The 19,529-nt window shown below is 40.7% G+C and overlaps 1 protein-coding gene across 1 annotated transcript in view; it reads left to right on the forward strand.

The window, feature by feature from the left end:
- Nucleotides 1-14,545: 14,545 nt before the first annotated feature.
- The window catches only part of TRHR (thyrotropin releasing hormone receptor), a 54,308-nt gene continuing 49,324 nt past the window's right edge, over nt 14,546-19,529 (forward strand). Inside the window, exon 1 of the mRNA XM_055432644.2 lies at nt 14,546-15,334. Within this exon, the coding sequence (XP_055288619.1) occupies nt 14,546-15,334 (789 nt within the window). The remainder of the gene's footprint in view (nt 15,335-19,529) is intronic.

Raw genomic sequence — 19,529 nt, forward strand, 5'->3', positions numbered from 1 at the left:
CCATCATAATATCTGAAAATGATGAGACCAGTCCTGAAATGACCATGTCAACACTTAGAAAGCGCTGTGGAAGACAAATAAAAATGATTAAATTTTATGTGACAGAAGTGCCGGCATGCAAAGCACCAACAGCTGTTTCCACAGAGAAGCGTTTATCATAAATGGGCCATAGATGGTGGCCAGGCAGGTGAGTGAAAGGCAGTCTTCTTGCCTTGGTGACTGCAGAAGAGAAGAGGGATGATTGTACTCTCACTGGAAGTCATGCTGGCTCCTTCCATGGATATCAGATCTTACAACTGACTTCGTTCCTGTCCCACCAGGTTACAGCATCTCGCCCAGTTCCCCAGGGTCCCATGTGGATGCTAATTACTCCTATCAGTGAGCTCCTACTGTGTTAAGAAGAATTCTAATCATTTTCTGTCTATCCCCTATTTAAACCTTAAGAACTCCACGAGTAGGTACTATTACCAACTTCACTGTACACGTGAAGAAACAAAGACAGCGAGAAATTAATAACTTAAGGTAAAACAGGTAAAATGGAAGAGCCTAGAATGCAAAGACAATCTAACCCCAGATTCCACCCTCTTATTCCGTTCTAGGGGACGGCAAACAATAGCCTGCTGGCCAGATCAGCCCACAGCCTGTTATTTTAGTGGCCATAAGCTAAGAATAGTTTTTACATTTTTATATGTTTGGGAAAAAAATCAAAAGGAGTATAATGTTTTGTGACACATGAAATTCCAGTTTGATTGTTCATAAACAAAAGTTTGATTGGAACACAGCCACGCATATTCACTTATATATTGCCTATGACTCCTTTCATGCTATGACTGCACAAGTGAGCAATTACAACAGTGGTTGCATGGCCTACAAGCCAAAAACACCCATGTGATACAGAGCAAGGGGCTGGGGAGGAATTTCCAAATTCACCATACCCAAGTGACAACCTGCTGTCCAAGCAAACCTTCGTGCCACCTACTGCTGTCTGTTTCATTCTCCAGTCTTTGCTCCTGTGTGTGAAGTTGACACAGGACCACATTTCTGACCTCCTACCAATAGGTTCACTTATTCTGTCTTGAAATATATGGTTAGAAACAAGCATAGCACAATGAGCAAAGCTTGATGGGGGCATGTAACTAGAAACAAAATTGTTTCCAAAGCACAGTTACTGTGACTTTAAAACTGTTTGAACCAGTGTTTAAGTGGGCTATAGAGCTATAGAGCTCAGTTGGCAAAGAATTTGCCTACAGTGCAGGAGACCTGGGTTTTATTCCCTGGGTTGGGAAGATCCCCTGGAGAAGGAAATGGCAAATCGCTTCAGTATCCTTGCCAGGGAAATCCCATGGACAGAGGAGCCTCGTCAGCTGCAGTCCATGGGATTGCAAAGAGTCGGGCACAACTGAGAGACTAACTCAAGTGGGAAGGGAAAGAAGCATTTTTAAATATTCAAAATTAATTATATGGCCCCCATCACTAGTGCAAGAAGAAAAAAAGATGGTCCCTTCTGCCAATCCAGTCACTCAACTGACTTCACTGTGGCTCAGTGGTTCTCGCCTGAGAATATGAAAATGCAAGTGAGTCACTCGCTGCAAGCGCCTGTGTGCATGACCTAGCTAGCACAAGGAGGAAAAGGCAGAGGTAATTGGGAAAGTAGTGCTTCAGCCTCTGTGTTCACCGGATTCCAAATATTTTAATAAATAAATTAAAATCCATGTTTAATTTAAACATTAGTTTGATAAAAATTGCACCTGAATACTTCATGCCTGACTTTTATCTCTCATAGTCACTATAGCAACAGGACAGGAGCAGGATTTGGCATTTCCTTAACCACAGTCAAGGAGGTAACCTATAAAAGAGGTGAACTTTCAACAAAAGATCCCTAAAATATACATTAGATCAGCAGAGCTCTGGTTTCCTCTTGTATTAATATGCATGCCACAAGAAGAGAAAGCAAAGAAAGTAAATATAATGATTATCACCAAAGAGGGGATTTTACCCTATACCCCATAAGGGGATTCATCTGCATGTGTATAGTGGGTTTACAGGTCCCCAAGAGTTTGAATCTTTGACACCATGTGGGTTTTTCTGCTCTGTTCCCTTGTACAGCTCTTAGCCTCTACAGTCTCCGCAAGCAAATGGCCTTGTGTCTGATGCGCAAGATGCACTAGACATTTTCCACGCTGAGGTAGGCCAGATAGAGCAGCCTTGTAGGCTGCCAGTAAATGCAGTTTTACTGATGGGATAAAATACCAGGGCACAAGCAGAGGATCTCACTTCCCAGCCTGGGTCCGGAGGACAGCTTTATCCAACTGCAGAGAGAAAGGCCACTTTTCCCATTTTGGTTCCCTCCGGATATCAGAATAGGAGAGACACTGTAATAAGACTCTGGGCTACCTGAACCTTAAACATCATTTCTTTTGATTCTCAAGAAGAGTCTAAAATACCCTCAAAAGCAAACATTTAAAATCAGAACATGTCAACTATTCCCACACCTTCATTTTACAGATGAGGAAAACTGAGGCTCAGAGAATTGAAATAAATCGTCCAGGATCATCCAGCTGATTTATGGAACACTCCAGGCTTTCCTTTCCATTACGCACACGCCTTGCCTCTCTGCTCCTCTGAGCGTGAAACTAATTATTTTTTAAAATGACACTGGACCACTACATATTAAGCTGAAACTGGTTTGCCAGGAGCTAATGTTGCTTGTTGAAACAAGTTGTTAAAACCGTCTGTCTAGGATGAAGAGAAGATAACCCCAGGGCTTGTTCTGCCCTGGAGAGGAGGCGAACACTTGCCCTAATCTAGCTGAGACAAAACCAGGGAAAGTCGCTGCCTGTAGCATCTCCCACAGAAGGCAAAAGATCAATCAATTTGAGGTTTGATTTTGAGGTACATTAAGCCCTCAGGTAAGCCGATTCAGCCAGAATTTTTTAGGGATAGGCATAATATTGTAGAAATTTTCTTTTTCCAGATGCATTAGTATTCAATTACACATACACAGTACAGCCTAGGAGAATACAGCTATTTTGACAAGGTTCAGCATGTCTTCAATTGTTAGGATGTTGTAGGAAAGGAAAAATAGAATGCTGATTCCCAAAGACATTCTTATTACTAGGAAACGTCGTAGCGAGTAAGGTGGAACAGCCCATAGTTCTGTATGCATGCTCCACACTCCCACCCCTTCACTTTATTAAACACATTCTTGCCTCAGCTGAAATCCTCTCTCCGCTTCCTGCTCTCAAGTTTGGGGTCCAGGATTGACTCCTCCATGAACTTTCTTCATCTTCCAGGCCAAGCTGATGGCCACTCTTATGTACAACTGAGAAGCTCACTATGTTTCTTCACACTTCTGTTGAACTTACAAGGTCATATCGTAACTCATAATTTGTGTTTGCTTGTCTCACCCATTGGACTGTAAACCACTTGATAACATGGGATCCTGTTTTCTTTATCTTTGCTCCCCACAATGCTTAGAATAAGGAGCTGCACAGTAAAGATTTAATTTCTGTGTTTTGTGCATATGATACTGAATTTTTTGTAATCTGCACTTCTCATCTCATTTTCTCTCCCTAAAAGCTTGCCCTTGAAGACTGACATCTTACTCTTTTACATACACTGACCTTCCTCTTTCATTCTTAAATTGACTAAGTCATTTGGCCAAAACTCAGAAGTAACCTGAGCATTAACACTGGCTGTGATTGCCAAGAGGCTGGAAGGTCTACGAAGCTAGTGCCTTTGCCCAGGGATGCTAGGATGCTGGAGTTGCACATCTCCTCTTCATCAGAGTGGCTTTTAAACTCTTTGGCCCAGACTCACAATAAAATGTGAATTTTACATTATCACCATGTACCTTATACCTTCTAGAGTCAAGCACAGCATCTGTGTGTAATAGAATATTGTTCACCATGGGACAACCTCGGAGAGAAACGTGGCGCCTACTGCTGTCCACTGACAACTTTCCATGCTTGGTACCTTCACTGTATCCCAGCTTGCTGGTCAGGGGCTATTTATCCAACAGTCTATAGCTTTTCTTTTTCTCCTGGATCTGAATCCTGTTGAACTTCTCCTTGGTCTTATGAGTCTATGCCATACCAATTCACATAGAATTAGTCACTCCTAACACTGTCCACCTTTTAAAATGCATGCATAGCTCAATTATAGCAACTGACACACTGATGCTGGGAAAGATTGAAGGCAAAAAGAGAGCAGAGCAGCAGAGGATAAGATGGTTAGATGGCATCATCAACTCAATGGACATGAGTTTGAGCAAACTCCGGGAGATAGTGAAGGGCAGGGAAGCCTGGCATGCTACAGTCCATGGGGTCACAAAGAGTCACACACAACTTAGTGACTGAACAGCAACAACAAACGCACTGCATTATAATTTGCAGTTTGCATGAGTCACCCCTACCAGGCTGGGAGCTCCTCTGTGCTTTTCACATTCACATTTCAGTCTACAGTGTCTGGCAGAGAGCCTGTCAATTAACTGGCACTCAGTAAGGGAACATTTAACAAGTGTGAACAGATGAACAGGTGGATGGACAAATGCACCTCTTCAGTGAAGGCAAGAAATCCCTCTGTAATGTTGCCTTTTAATTTATTCACCACACTTCTTTCCTGCCATTCTTCTTTGAAAAGGATTTCCCAGAAGACTGGAAAGTTTAAGAAAAATTGTAATAAAATACTTCAGAAATGTCTCACCTTAGAGGAAATTGCTATGATGACTTCACAAACTGAAAATTTGTTCCACATCAATGCCTCTTTTTAAAAAAAAAAAAAATCAGTTCCAGTATTGAGGTGGCCTTTGATTCTCTAAGATTCTATACTTTTGATTTTTGGCAGATCTCACTTATCTCCTTCAAACAAACCCCTATTTCCTGTCTCCATCACTCCCAACAAGCCCCACCACTTCTCCAGAGGTTGGGGCCACCTGTGGAAATGTCAGGAAACATTTCCGCAGGGAGATGTGGTCCCTTCTGCACATCACTGCTCTCAGATGATTACATCAGCAACAACAAATAGCTAGCTGCCACTGCAACCTAGTAATTAAGCAACTAGACTATATTCTTAACTACTTACTGTCTTCCTTTCTTTAGAAAAAATTATTATATATACAGTTTCAGTATTCCATGCCCTCCTTTGCATCTTAGCATACCTATGTAAAGACAACAATTCCTGACAACTAAAACAAGTCATTTTTTGCAAGGTTCTTTATCACAGTAATTATAATTTCAAAAGCATCAGTAAGAATTTTGATTCTATAAATTCTCTCATTTGTTATAGACATAATTATGGTGATTGAGCAAACGCTTGCATTTTGTTAATTCATTAATAAAATTACAGAGGCATGAAAGCATTTAATATTGTATTTCACATTTACTCAGTTTTAGAAGAATAAAAGTTATATGGTACTAGGAGCCTCCGTGGAAATATATCTTAGTCACTAAAAAACCCCGTTGGATACAGTAATACATATTTTATAACTTAGAAATTTTAAAGGTGGTGTGTGGTTTTCTAGCAAATTTAATGATACCAGTTTTATTTTCTATGAGCACATTGCAATTTATAGAATAGCAAATATACTAGTATGTGCCAAGTGCTGGACTAAGTGCTTAATATATATTATGTCATTTATTCATCATATTTGTTCTAGGAATTATATTTTAAGTCAATCATTTGGGACAATTAATTCACTCATTTACATGCCAAATTTGTATTGTGCATGAACTTTCTTTTCTGTATAGTCTATGTATTTTCTCTGGTGCATACTGCGGGAAACAAATGCATAAAGCAGAGTTCACCCTAAATGTATACAGTTACTTTCTTGAAGCTTTGAATTTTTTACGGGTAGCCATTATGTAGGTTTGTATGAAAATAAAACATGCAAATTCACATGCAAACGATGCAATCATTTTGGAAGATATTTTGGTGATTTCTTAGAACTGTAAACATCTATTACATTTATATCCCAACAGTTTCACTCTTGGAATTTGGTAATTCTTATCCAAGAAAAATGACAAAATGTTTTCACAGACCTTGTATTGCATGCTATATATAAAAGTTTTGCTCATAATTATCAAGACTTGAAAACAGCTGAAATATCCACAGGTGATTGGACAAAATATGACATATTCATATAGCCATACAATGGAACACTATAGCAATAAAAGGGAACAAACTACTGATTCATGCAACAAAATTGGTAAGTATAAAGAACAGAACACTGATTTATGTGTATATAAGAGTACATACTGTATAATTCCATTTATATAAAACTCTTCGAAAGTTAAATATAGTCTAGAACTAGAAAACCGAGCAACATTTACCTGAACTCAGAATTATTCAGAGGATACAGAATTGAATGGGAAGGAACATAGGAAACATTTTGTGGTGATGATGTTTTCCGTATCTCAATTATGGCAGTTGCTACAAAGTTTTATGTATTTGCTATAATTCATAAAGATTTACAGCTGAAGTGAATTATTTTATGTAAATTGCATCTCAATAAAATTGATTTTTTTAATGGTATATACATAGCTGGGAAGCAGTGTTATATTTTTGTATCTGTTTGTCTGACATAATAAATAAAAGCAGAAGAGGAACTGAAAGTCAAATACAAAGTTGACAAACTTAGTTAGCAAAAAAAAAAGCATTTTATTGGTAAAGTCTTACACAACTATTTATGTAAGGATATAGACTTGGACTTGAAATTCCTAGCAGCCAGAGTAAGCCATATTCAGTTTACATAATGGAATTTTATAAAAAACTTAATTGCAATAACTTTTTTATATTATATGAACTTTTAAATTTATTTTTATTGAAGTATAGTTGATTTACAAGCTTAGAAGTGTTGATTAAAATTCTTACTCTTCAATCTTTTGTGTAGGCCATGATGCTTTGGGAAATTTTAGTAACCAATGTTAACTCTTCCTGAACACATTTCACTCAACCAGGTAACAAATTATAGACTTCAGAGGGTAAGAAGCTATGTGTATGTATGTGTTTCTACTTTTTGAAAAGAATATTTTTAGGTTGACTTCTACTGTACTTCATTTTTTAAATCTAAGATCTTATTTTCTCCATAAATGTGGACACTAGGGCATGGAAATGTAAGAGGATATATGGTTGGGAAATAGAAAGGCAGTGCACCTGTGCCTAAAACACACGTTGTTGTGATGGTGGTCTAGTCACTCAGTTGTGTCCAGTTCTTTTGTGACCCCATGGACTGTATCCCACCAGGCTTCTCTGTCCATGGGATTTCCCAGGCAAGAATACTGGAGCGGGTTGCTGTTTCCTTCTCCAGAGACTCTCCCCAACCCAGGGATCAAACCTACATCTCCTGCATTGCAGGAGGATTCTTCACCGCTGAGCCAACAAGGTTCAGCAAAAGAAAAAAATACACATTATTACTGTGCAATTTACTTTTACCTTTCAGGTTCTGTGCCTTTTTCAATGAGTACAAGCACAACTCATAATTCCATTTCATAAAGTATTTTTCTTTGTTGATCAAAAGTTAACAGTCTTCTCTAGGTACTATATAAATTTCAGCCAAAATAAATTTTGACATCTTCTCTATCAAGTTTGCCAAATGCCTTCTTCTACTCCAGGCTCTGTGATAAAACTTATTCCAAAATAGAGGAAATTTTGAAGGATACTTAGCTCAGTATCTAGGTGACTGAGCATCAAATCCTGAGTTGACCTTTTATGCTACTTCCTGAACCCAGATCTTCTACCCCAATCCCAGTGACCAGGTCTTTCTATGTCTGTCAGCTCGATAGCCTACACCTCACTCTGTTCTTCTAACCAAGAAACTTGCATGGTTATACAGTTTCTCTCAGGAACCAGAGTCTATGCCAGTGTTCTGTTGCCAGCATTTTCTGCTGGCGTCAACCTTTCCACGGCTTGGTGGGTTACCTGCATCTAGTTTATTTTACTTCCCTGGTGCTCCCAAGCTTGGACCCCCATGTACCTCTACCCCTGCCTCTCCAGAGATCGGTGGTTTTTTGGTGTAGCTCAGTGGTTCTTAATCATGACCATACATACCAAAGTTTAGGCTTCATTTCCTGCCTAATTAACTAATATCTGAGAAAGGGACCTGAGTATCTATACTTTTTAAAACTCTCCAGATGATTCTGAATTTCAACCAGGAATGAATAGACAGAAACAAGGGAGGGTACAAAGTTTCAGGGGGCTCCAAAAAAACAATAATCAGGATATAGATTTAATGCAATATTTTTTAAAACTCAAAATGAATGCAAAATAATCCAGAGTAAACAAAAGGTCAAAATTTAAGTAAAGAATCCATACTTGGAACATGATGTGAAAGGGTCAGTTCATAATAATAATGATGATTCTGTTTCTATTTAAAATGTTGATATTTTATTCATCATAGACTTTTTGTATAAACTTTAATTTTTAAAATATTACATTAAAATATTAATGGTATTAATTTGTGAGGTTGTTGGCAACCCCTTAAATTTTACCCTCCCCTCACCCTGGCCAGAGTCCTGCAAACCATGGGCCTAGCTGGATGCTCGGTAGTATCTCTGACCCCAGGGCCACTTGACCACAGTGAACACAGATATTCTCTTTCCCAACAATCCCCCATCTGCTGAACCGAGCTCCAGGTATGACGGTTGAGATGAGAGAGAATGAGAGATGCAGAGGAGTAGAACAAATCAGTTGCTTTTGTCCAGAACCCCAGTCTCTTTCTCAGACCCTCGTCCAATTTGAGGAAATATACCAAAACTCAAAACAATTAAGAGAGCTACGCTGACATGTGATTCAGAGTCATCATTGTTCCCACCTCCCACACGAGAATCACTGACCTAGATTGTGCTGTACAGTGTTACTCAAACTGTGGCACACAGACAAGCAGCATCACCATTACTTGGAGTTTATAGTCAATGCATGTGCTCAGACTCCACCCTCAAGCTACTGAAACAGCAACTTGGGGATGGTGTTACCCAGATTTTAACACACTGCCCTGGAGATCCAGATGCATGCTAACATTTAAGAAATGTTGATGGCATAACTAATCATCTTTCTACTAATGGGTTCATGACAACCAAAGAACAGCCACCTACTACCTAGACAGCTGAAATCACTGTCAGAGGCCAGCATAGGATTCTCCTAAATTCCTCTCGTGTAGAATTCTTGTAGAATTCCCCATGTGTAGAATGAAGCATGTGTGGAACCATGGCAGCCACTGTGTCCCAGGGACAGAGATTTGGCCAAGCAGGTGGTTTCCTGGGGAAGCCAGGAGAGGGAATGCCAGACCCTGAGAGCAAGCTGTCTGGTTGGGAATGCCAAGGGTGGGAAGCGGAAGTGCTAAATCTTTCCTCAAGCTCAAGGGTTAAGACTGTGTCCAAGTTAAAAAAAAAAAAAAGCCCAGCTTGGAGTCCAAGGACATTCTTACAAAGGAGCCTGTAATTGTGATGCTCATTTTTGCTGATGCTAGCCAAGTGAGTGAGAAGGCCTGCCTGGCTAAAGCTCAGAGGACACAGGGCAAGACTGAAAGTGGATGATGAGAAGTGTGTGCACCAATCTACATGCTGTAGCCACGACTTACCCTTGTTTCAAAACAGATGCCACTGGACAATTTTCAAAGCATGCATTTTCCTCTAGTCAGAATTACTCAAAAGATATGAAAGTCAGAGCTGGTTAGAATTTAAGCTAGTATAGGGAAAATCTCAACCCAACTGTGTAGTCTAGTTGTACACTATTTTGCACCATTCTTTACACATGGGAACACTTATTAGATATTATCTAACTGAGGTTTACAAATAAAAAACCTCCATTACAAAACCACGGATACTTTGAAAGTACAATTTTGCAAAGGGCATGAATTAGACTGAAAACAGACAGGACTGTAATGGACAGCAAGTCTGGGATGGGGAAACTGAAAGTGTGGCCTCTGCAGAGGAGAAAGAGCTAATTATGAGGGAGGGAAGGACGAGCTGAGAATGGTCCAAGTCAGAGGAGATGGGAGCCTCCTTAGTACAAAAGCTGCCTGTTGGTCATCAGTGGTTGTCTCATACCAGCTCATACACCTCACGGCCTAAGCAGAATTATGAACTTACTTTCCCACCCCCACCCCCACCCGCACACACAATCCTTGCCATCTTACACAGCTGGGCCTTATGTATTCTATCTCCTCCAGTCAGAATATCTTCACTCAGCCCACCTTTCGAAAAGAAGCTGTACTTCTCTTTCAGACTGTGCTCAGATGTTACTTGGCCTCAGAAGCCCACTCTGGCCCCTCAGCCCATTGTCCCCAGCACCTATGAATGCTTTTCCTTCACAACCTAAACCCTCTCGACAGATCTGTGCATATCTGTAACCATTCGTGAGTCAGCTTCTCCCAGTAGACCACAACATATCTGAAGGTAAAACAAAATGTTATATACTAGGTGCCTGGTGCATCAGTCAGTCAGTCAGTTCAGTCGTTCAGTCGTGTCCGACCCTATGACCCCATGGACTGCAGCACGCCAGGCCTCCCTGTTCATCACCAACTCCCGGAGCTCACTCAAACTCATGTCCAGTGAGTCGGTGATGCCATCCAGCCAACTCATCCTCTGTCATACCCCTGGTGGTAGTAAGTGCTTAACAATTAAGCTCTAAAAAAATGAACAGAGACAAAATGGAGACTCAGAATGGCGTCCTTGCCATTCTGAAGAATGTGATCAGATTTACCGGGAGATGGCGTTGCCAAGGCAGATAGCTTGTAGATGGACATCCTTGCCCTTTGTCTTTACTACCCACATGTAAGACTTGAAGTGAAGTTTCACACTTTTAAGGAGGCCTGAAAGCTGACTAAAATCTTGGGGACAGGGAGAGGGGAAGAAGTGCTTTACAAAGTGTGACTTTTCAAGAGGTCTTTCAGATTGGAGGTGGTGGGGTTGGGATGGGGTAGGGAGGCAGTGCTTTCACCTTAGAAAGCATTTTTTTATTCCAAAATGGAGAGGACTCCACCAGGAGCAAGGTGGTCAGAGTAATCTCTGTCCCCGAGGGCAGGGAGGGAAGTAAAGAGGGCACCCTTTTTCCAGTTTGCTAAATCAGCTGGTGGAACAAACTAGAATGTGGACAGAAATCCTATCCCGGGTAAAAGAAGACTACAGAGGCCAGGTGTATGTGATACTGAGTGAAGCTGGCATGTGGCAGGAAAGAGGGAGGAAATTAGGAAAGGATACATCCTGTGCCTCACAAACCACCACCCACAGCCACTACTCGTGGTTATCATTGCTAGCAGGAATATGGACTCTTGGTTGCCAGATAGTCCCATGTCTATGAGAGGTAGAAATCTAGATTTAGTATGCAATATCTCCATTTCTTTATAGTCCAACTCTCACATCCATACAGAAGAATTGATGCTTTTGAACTGTGGTATTGGAGAAGACTCGAGAGTCCCTTGGACTGCAAGGAGATCCAACCAGTCCATCCAGAAGGAGATCAGTCCCGGGTATTCATTGGAAGGACTGATGTTGAAGCTGAAACTCCAATACTTTGGCCACCTCATGCGAAGAGTTGACTCACTGGAAAAGACTCTGATGCTGGGAGGGATTGGGGGTGGGAGGAGAAGGGGACGACAGCGGATGAGATGGTTGGATGGCATCACTGACTCAATGGACATGGGTTTGGGTGGACTCTGGGAGTTGGTGATGGACAGGGAGGCCTGGCATGCTGCAGTTCATGGGGTCGCAAACAGTTGGACATGACTGAGTAACTGAACTGAACTGATCTCCACTTCAATACTGAGAAATTGTCTAAATAGTCTACCTTTGAGCCTATATTGTACAGGCCAAACCATACCTTTCTGAAACCTGAATCTGGGTCATGCGTCACTAATTTGTAACTCTGGATGATTTGGAAGGAGAAGTTAAATACTCAAGGAGCCCTCAGTGGTGGAATTCCCATTCAGAGTATGGAATTCATGCAGCATCATCCAAGCTTCACCTTCACCCCATTGTTACCTAGCCTTGAACATGGTTCTGGTACTTCCATGATCCTGTCTACTCCAAATCATTTCTTCCATTGACAGTTTCTAGAAAAAAGAATATCTACACTTCTCCAAATAGAGAATCAACCTGTTCACCATATGGGGAATTAAGTTAAGGGCTGCTTTTCGTTGTCAGTATGCAATAAAAGTGGACTGACATTAACATTTGGTGCTTTCAGTTGGTTCTGAGAGATGAAAGACATATTTTCTGAGATTCCATTAAAAAGTATAAAGATTTGCCCATGAGATACTTTCAGCTCAGTTCAGTTCAGCTGCTCAGTCGTGTCCGAGTCTTTGTGACCCCATGGACAACATCACACCAGGCCTCCCTGTCCATCACCAACTTCCAGAGTTTGCTCAAACTCATGCCCATTGAGTCGATGATATCATCCAACCATCTCATCCTCTGTTGTCCCCTTCTCTTCCCGCCTTCAATCTTTCCCAGCATCAGGGTCTTTTCAAATGAATAGAGTTCTTCTCATCAGGTGGCCAAAGTACTGGAGTTTCAACTTCAACATCAGTCCTTCCAATGAATATTCAGGGATGATTTCCTTTAGGATGGACGGGTTGGATCTCTTTGCACTCCAAGGGACTCTCAAGAGTCTTCTCCAACACCACAGTTCAAAAGCATCAATTCTTCAGTGCTCAGCTTTCTTTATGGTCCAACTCTCACATCTATACACGACTACTGGAAAAACCATATCTTTGACTAGACAGACTTTTGTTGGAAAATAATGTCTCTGCTTTTTAATATGCTGTCTAGGTTGATCATAACTTTTCTTCCAAGGAGCAAGCGTCTTTTAATTTCATGGCTGCAGTCACCATCTGCAGTGATTTTGGAGCCCCAAAAAATAGTCTGTCACTGTTTCCACTGTTTCCCAGGCTACTTTAGAGAAATAAAAATCAAGCTGAAGTGCACTTTTCTAAAAAAGATGGCTTATATAGTTCTGTTTCAGAGGTGTGTTATCAGAGTGGTCCCAGATCAGATTTCCACTGGGTATGCTTTCCACCTAGAAATAAATTGACACAGAACCTTGCTGGGTGGTACATGTGGTTGGTAGTCCAGAGGGTGGGTAGAGAGGGGAGATGTATCCAGAGCAGTTAGAGAGATTCCAGTAAGTGATGCAAAAACATAGTTGAAAAACAAAGTTCACAGATCATATGTAGGTTTAAATCAATGTTCTTATCTCAAATGGGTTAAAAAAAAATAACCTGTATAAGCCTCAGAAGATTGCAGCTGAAATGGTTTAAAATCAATTTTAACTCATTTTCCATTCATATACCATGAGAGAAGGGAGCCGACTTCAGAAATAGTCCTCAGGTTTCCATCATAGAGAAAAAAGTGTGCTCTCAGCCCAGACAGATATTTCAATCTTCAAGGGGTGTGTCTGGACTGAGATGGATTCACTCTCCCTAAGTCCTATCCCACAGGGGAGTGGGACTTTACCTAGTTGCCTGAGTTTCTCTAGAACTTAGACTATAAACAACCATAAGACCAGCTGCTTCAAACCCCCTGGCAGGCGCCGTCAGCCTGCCAGATTACAACTGTATCGTTAGCACATTTATAAGAAAATCCTCAGAGGGGAGATCATGAATCAGTGAGGACTGACTGGCATTTGTGAGTGTGAGTGTGGGGCGTGTGTGTTGGGGGGAGGGGGAAACAGAGAGCTGAGCATGTTCTCATTAGGGGACGATCTATGATTTGCCAGGCTCTCTGCTGCTGCTCCTGCTGCTGCTTCTGCTGCGGCTGTATGGTCTGTCATCAGTTGGAAAGGCTGTGAGGGTTTAGAGGAACCGCAGTTCTGAAGACGGAGCCCTGCTAAGTGGTCTCCCTGCCAAACAAAGTGGACGAGGCTTTCCCCAAGATTGGAAACTCGCACTTATTACCGTTCCATCTACCTGGAAGAAGGGGTAGCGCTACAGAGGAAAAGGTAAGAGAAGAAATTGTTCTCTGTTGGGTCTGCAGGGCAGGGGGCCTGGGGAGGCTTGCTATTTTGTAGCAGAGGGATCTCACCCTGTTGAGAGCCAAGGAGGCAGATGCTAATTTTTTGTCAAGCTTTTTGGCTCCCCGCCCCCTGCCCCCCAGCCTCCCACCCGGTATCTTTTTCTTCTTTATTTTACTTTCTCCAAGCATCTGAGAGATTTCTTTGTATTTATTTTTCAGGTAGCTGATATTGTTTCTTTTTTTCCCCCCTATTGAGGATTCTTTCAAAACAGGGAGCATTTTCTGTGTCTCTTTTCTTGAGCATTTTTGTCCATTAAGAAAAAAACAGTCCCTCTTATTGTAAGGTGGTGAAAACTGTTACTCCATCCTATACTAGATTGCAATAAACAGAGTTTTCAGGAGTACAAATGAGCCCTATTACTGGAGAAAAATGGGAGGTGAAATGAGAGAACATGAGAATTACCTGTAAGTGACTGTGACACTCTGAATGAATCTGGACTGTAACTCTTCACAGGAGGGGAGAACCAGTGTGGTAAAGACAGGGCACTGGAAGGAAGATGTGCTGAGAAGTGTTCCAGAGAAACCTCAAGCCACTAAGGATGGAAAACGAGACAGGAAGTGAACTGAACCAAACTCAGCTTCAGCCACGCGCAGTGGTGGCCCTCGAATACCAAGTGGTCACCATCTTACTTGTGCTCATTATTTGCGGTCTGGGCATCGTGGGCAACATCATGGTAGTTCTGGTGGTCATGAGGACCAAGCATATGCGGACCCCCACAAACTGCTACCTGGTGAGTCTAGCAGTCGCTGATCTGATGGTCCTGGTGGCCGCAGGCCTCCCCAACATAACGGACAGCATCTACGGCTCCTGGGTCTATGGCTACGTTGGGTGCCTCTGCATTACTTACCTCCAGTACTTGGGCATTAATGCATCCTCTTGCTCCATCACAGCCTTCACCATTGAGCGGTACATAGCGATCTGTCACCCCATCAAAGCCCAGTTTCTCTGCACATTTTCCAGAGCCAAAAAGATAATCATCTTTGTCTGGGCTTTCACATCCATTTACTGTATGCTCTGGTTCTTCCTGCTGGATCTCAATATTAGCACCTATAAAGATGCTACTGTGGTGTCCTGTGGCTACAAGATCTCCAGGAATTACTACTCACCTATTTACCTAATGGACTTTGGGGTCTTTTATGTTGTGCCAATGATCCTAGCCACTGTCCTCTACGGATTCATAGCTAGGATCCTCTTCTTAAATCCCATTCCTTCAGATCCTAAAGAAAACTCTAACACGTGGAAAAATGACTCGACCCATCAGAATAAGAATTTGAATTCAAAGACCTCTAATAGATATTTCAACAGCACAGTATCTTCAAGGAAGCAGGTAAGCAAATCTGAGCCTCCGAGTTCACAGAGGAAATGTGGGAGAGGGTTCCTTGTGAGATAGGATCAACTTTGCCCTACTTAGCTGACGGCCAAACTAAAACACAATCATACAAACATTTCACCGGTGTAAGCCTCTGCTTTACATATTAAACCCATCTCTAAAACAATTGAGAATCTAAAAATAGATGGGGAAATGTTGACAGCACACCAGCAGGTACCAGTTTGTGTGCTATTAAAATATAAGGAAATATAAACCGAAACCCTAGAATTCTACCTTTAAAATGGTGTGCCTCTCCGAGAAATGTTATCAATATATTTAGACCATTCCTGACTTCTACAGGTAGCAGCTAGATATTTTGAAGAACTCTATCGTCTGACAAATACTTGACAAGATAGTTTGAGAAAAGATGAGTCAAAACAATACTGAAACTGAGAGGGGTTCCTGGACTTTTTTTTTGCCTTCAGTCTTAGTGGAGAAAGAGTCTATCACTGTCCCCTTCAGCTCCCTACAAAATGTCCCAGCGTGTAGAGGCTCACAATGCACTCTGCTCAGAAAGTGTTCTGATAAAAAGGCTAATACCAAGCTTCATTTGTTACAAAGAATGATTGCATTTTTCACACTTCTTTTTCCTATTAAGCATAGCTATGTTTCAGATCACCTGAATGCTCAGGTGGTTACCATTGAATAGTGATTTTCTATGAGTGAAGTGTAACTGTGTCTCAGTAGATATAGTTTATGAGACAGTGCAGGAATACTTTTACATCATGTGCACCTTTACCTGTAGTTACACACCGAAGTTATCTAGGAACTGGGCTTTCAGATCCTTTTCATTCTTTGTTAAACAGAAAAAAAGAACAGGTGATCAGCAAGACTTGCTCATTCAAATAGGTTAATTTTCTTTTTTTTTTTTTTGATCCTGTAAAAATTTAGTTTTTCCTATGTACAAAAACAGAAACTGAGTGTACTTTTTAAAGTATGCAGGTGAATCATTCATACTATCACTTCCTAATCTCTGGATCTGCTGAAATATGAAGAATTGTATTGAATGTTGTACACATAGTGAAGTAAGTTACTAACAAATAGTGGTGTTTTAGGCATGTATGAAATGAATAATGAACTATCACTAAAAAAGAAATAGATACAACATTTTAAATGATATCATGACATTTGATTTATATAACATTTATTATGAAAGGTGCCTCGATGATAAAAGGGAAGACTTGAGAAACTATTCCCAGCTCTTAGATTTCTGTTGCTTTGGATCTAGCAGGGCTACCTAATGCAAGGCATATTTGGCCATCTATTACCCAAAACTTGATTAAGGGAAGCTAAGAGAGGTCTGTTGGCCATCTGCCAAGGCAAACATTAACAAATACAATAAGAGAGTAAAGAATATGTACATCTCAATTAGAGACTAAACATGGGTTAATGTCTGTAGCAAAGAAGGTCAGGAAGTAAATTCATTCATTAGACTCATTTATATTCTTGTTATAAATTCTAAAAAGTTGTTTGTCTGGTCTAATGTCTTCCCTTTCAATTACAGTCATTAGTACCTATCAGCATTAATAATGTGCTTTAAATTGCTAATTGTGTTACATGTTCACACTCATATTTCAAAGCTGTTACAGAGAGGCTGTCCTCATAGAGGCTGAGTGGTAAAACAAAAAGCCAAAGATTTGGCTCCAAAAAACCCTGGGCTTTAAAATTCTAGGGTTCTACTAAGCTTGGATGTATGACCCTGGGTAAGCAGAATTCCCTGAGCCTCAGTTTCCTCATCTTTAAGCATGAGGATAAATAGCAACCAGGATTGGTGTGAGGATTCAATGAAATACCTGATGAAGGACACCTAAAGTTGGTTCATCTGAGTGTTTAATTAGCTTCATTTTGAGTCTGTTAATATGTTGGCAACTATAAGGGAAATAGACTTATTCTTTAAACTATCCATGCACCATTGGTTGAACAGGTGTGTACAGGATTTTCAACTTCTTGAACTTTTAATAATTAGGGCATTTGGAATTGTGTTCAGAACATTTAGGGTTGTCATGAGGATATGGCTGGAAAGAGAATGGTATGGATTTGGAGAGGAGACCAGGATAGTGTACTATGGGGGAATTTTTATAGTATGTAGTGATTTGGTTCCCTGGTGGCTCAAATGGTAAAGAATCTGCCTACAATGCAGGAGGCCTGAGTTCAATCTCTGGGTGGGGAAGATCCCCTGGAGGAGGGCATGGCAATCTACTCTAGTATTCTTGCCTGGAGAATCCCCATGAACAAATGGGCCTGGCGGTTTACAGTCTGTAGGGTTGCAAAGAGTCAGACATGACTGAGCAACTAATCACACACAGCAGTGATTTGGCTGATTAAAATGAAGTCTTTGGAGGAACAGTAAAAAGTAAGACTGGATTGCTAGTGTGTATGTGTATGTGTGAGAGAGAGAAGAAGAATGGGAGAAAGGGTTGTAGAGGATCCCAACTACCAGGCAAAGGAAGACGTTTGGACTTGGTGCAGAAGCAACAAGAGTGTGTGAGTGGTGAGCAGGAGGTAGCAGTGAGGACAGTGGTGCTTGGGGACAACAAATCCGGCAGCTGTGGATGAGGCAGCTTTGGAGGCTGAGAGGCTGGTAGCAGAAGGACCACTTTTGAAGCTGTTGGTAGTAATTTAGGCATGAAGTATTGTAGCAAGATTCTCTATCAGGAGAAGTTAGAGTAAGGTGTGAACCAGAGGGGGTTTCAAAGAAAGAGGAAGTGAGATGTGGACATGTCGGATACAAAGGCTGAAGTCAGGACAGTTCGCTGGTTCTGGAAGAACAGAGGTGTCTCCTGATGAAAGGAACAAGAGCCATGAAGGGGAGTCAGTTTTGTCCAAAATCAGTGACCCTTTGGTCTGGCTTTTTCCTTTTCTGAAATGGTTCTTTTCTTTCTTTTTTTAAATTTTATTTTATTTTTAATTTATTTATTTTATTTGGAGGCTAATTACATTATTGTATTGGTTTTGCCATATACATTGACATGAATCTGCCCCGGGTATACATGTGTTCCCCATCTTGAACCCCCCTCCCAATCTTGAAAAGATTTAACCTCCACCTAACCTCCACCTCCTCTAGCCCCAGGATTTGATTCTACTATCTTCTCTGCATGTTTTTTCTTCGGGGCAAGTTTAATTTACATTTTAGTAAATATTCTGTCTGGACCAAGTCTTTCTAACCAAGTTATTAAAGTCAAATGTGCAGAGCTTAGAAGAACTACATGTTAGAGGAAATATAAAGAATGTAAGGGACATGTGTGAGGTTTGTGTTTGCTGATTTGTTTACTTTTAACTTATATTTCCAATGCAGAAAACTCGGGCTAGAATCTTCTTTCTTTCTGTTATTCAGATTCAACTAAATATTTGGTCAAGTCGATAAAACAAATTACTCTAAATAATAGCTTGGGATTGTGTAGACAAAAGAATTATCTGATTGACTAAATCTTTTGGTTTACAATTGGTTGTTTTGATGCTGGAGCCATAGTTTAAATGATCACGTTTGTCACATTTCAGCTTCATCTACACAATACCAAAAGATCTCTCTCTGTTCAGTCAATTCAAGTGTTCAACATTGTATAGATAAAATGTCTTTATCATTGCCTGAGGAATTGATTGGATCTTTTGGCATTTTGGAGGCACAGGAATATCTTGCTAAAGGACAGCACTGTGAATAAACACATTCAATTCAAATATTCACTTTCCATAGGACACAGGGATATGCAAACTATTTTATAGATCAGGCTACCAGTTTCATTTTCAGTTGAGTCACTCTAATGTACTTTTTTTTTTTTTTAACAGTATAGCTAGTGGGGAACTGTGTAACATAATCTGAATAGAAACTCCAAGAGTTTGTGGCAAATTTTTCATTATGGGTTTTGTTTGACTGAACAAGTTTTTAAAAGGCCAAACGGTCTTTGGTTCTATTAATTTCTTAAAAGCCTTCTACCTTCCCAAGTGGAATGTTGGTAACCCAAGAGACAAAAGCAGTTTTCCTTTTAAAGAAATACATGCCCTTTATTTGTGGCTGTTGTTGCTATTATTGCTGTTGATGATAGAAAAACAATTGTGTATTATGGAAAACACAGAACACAAGGCATAACAAAAAAACATCCTGTGTCCTACCTCTCAAAACCATAATATATTAGCATTTAGCAATATTTTTCTCATG

The sequence above is a fragment of the Moschus berezovskii genome, chromosome 16, assembly GCF_049115385.1.
Source record: "Moschus berezovskii isolate FMDL1 chromosome 16, NW_MosBer_1.0, whole genome shotgun sequence".
NCBI lineage: Eukaryota > Metazoa > Chordata > Mammalia > Artiodactyla > Moschidae > Moschus > Moschus berezovskii.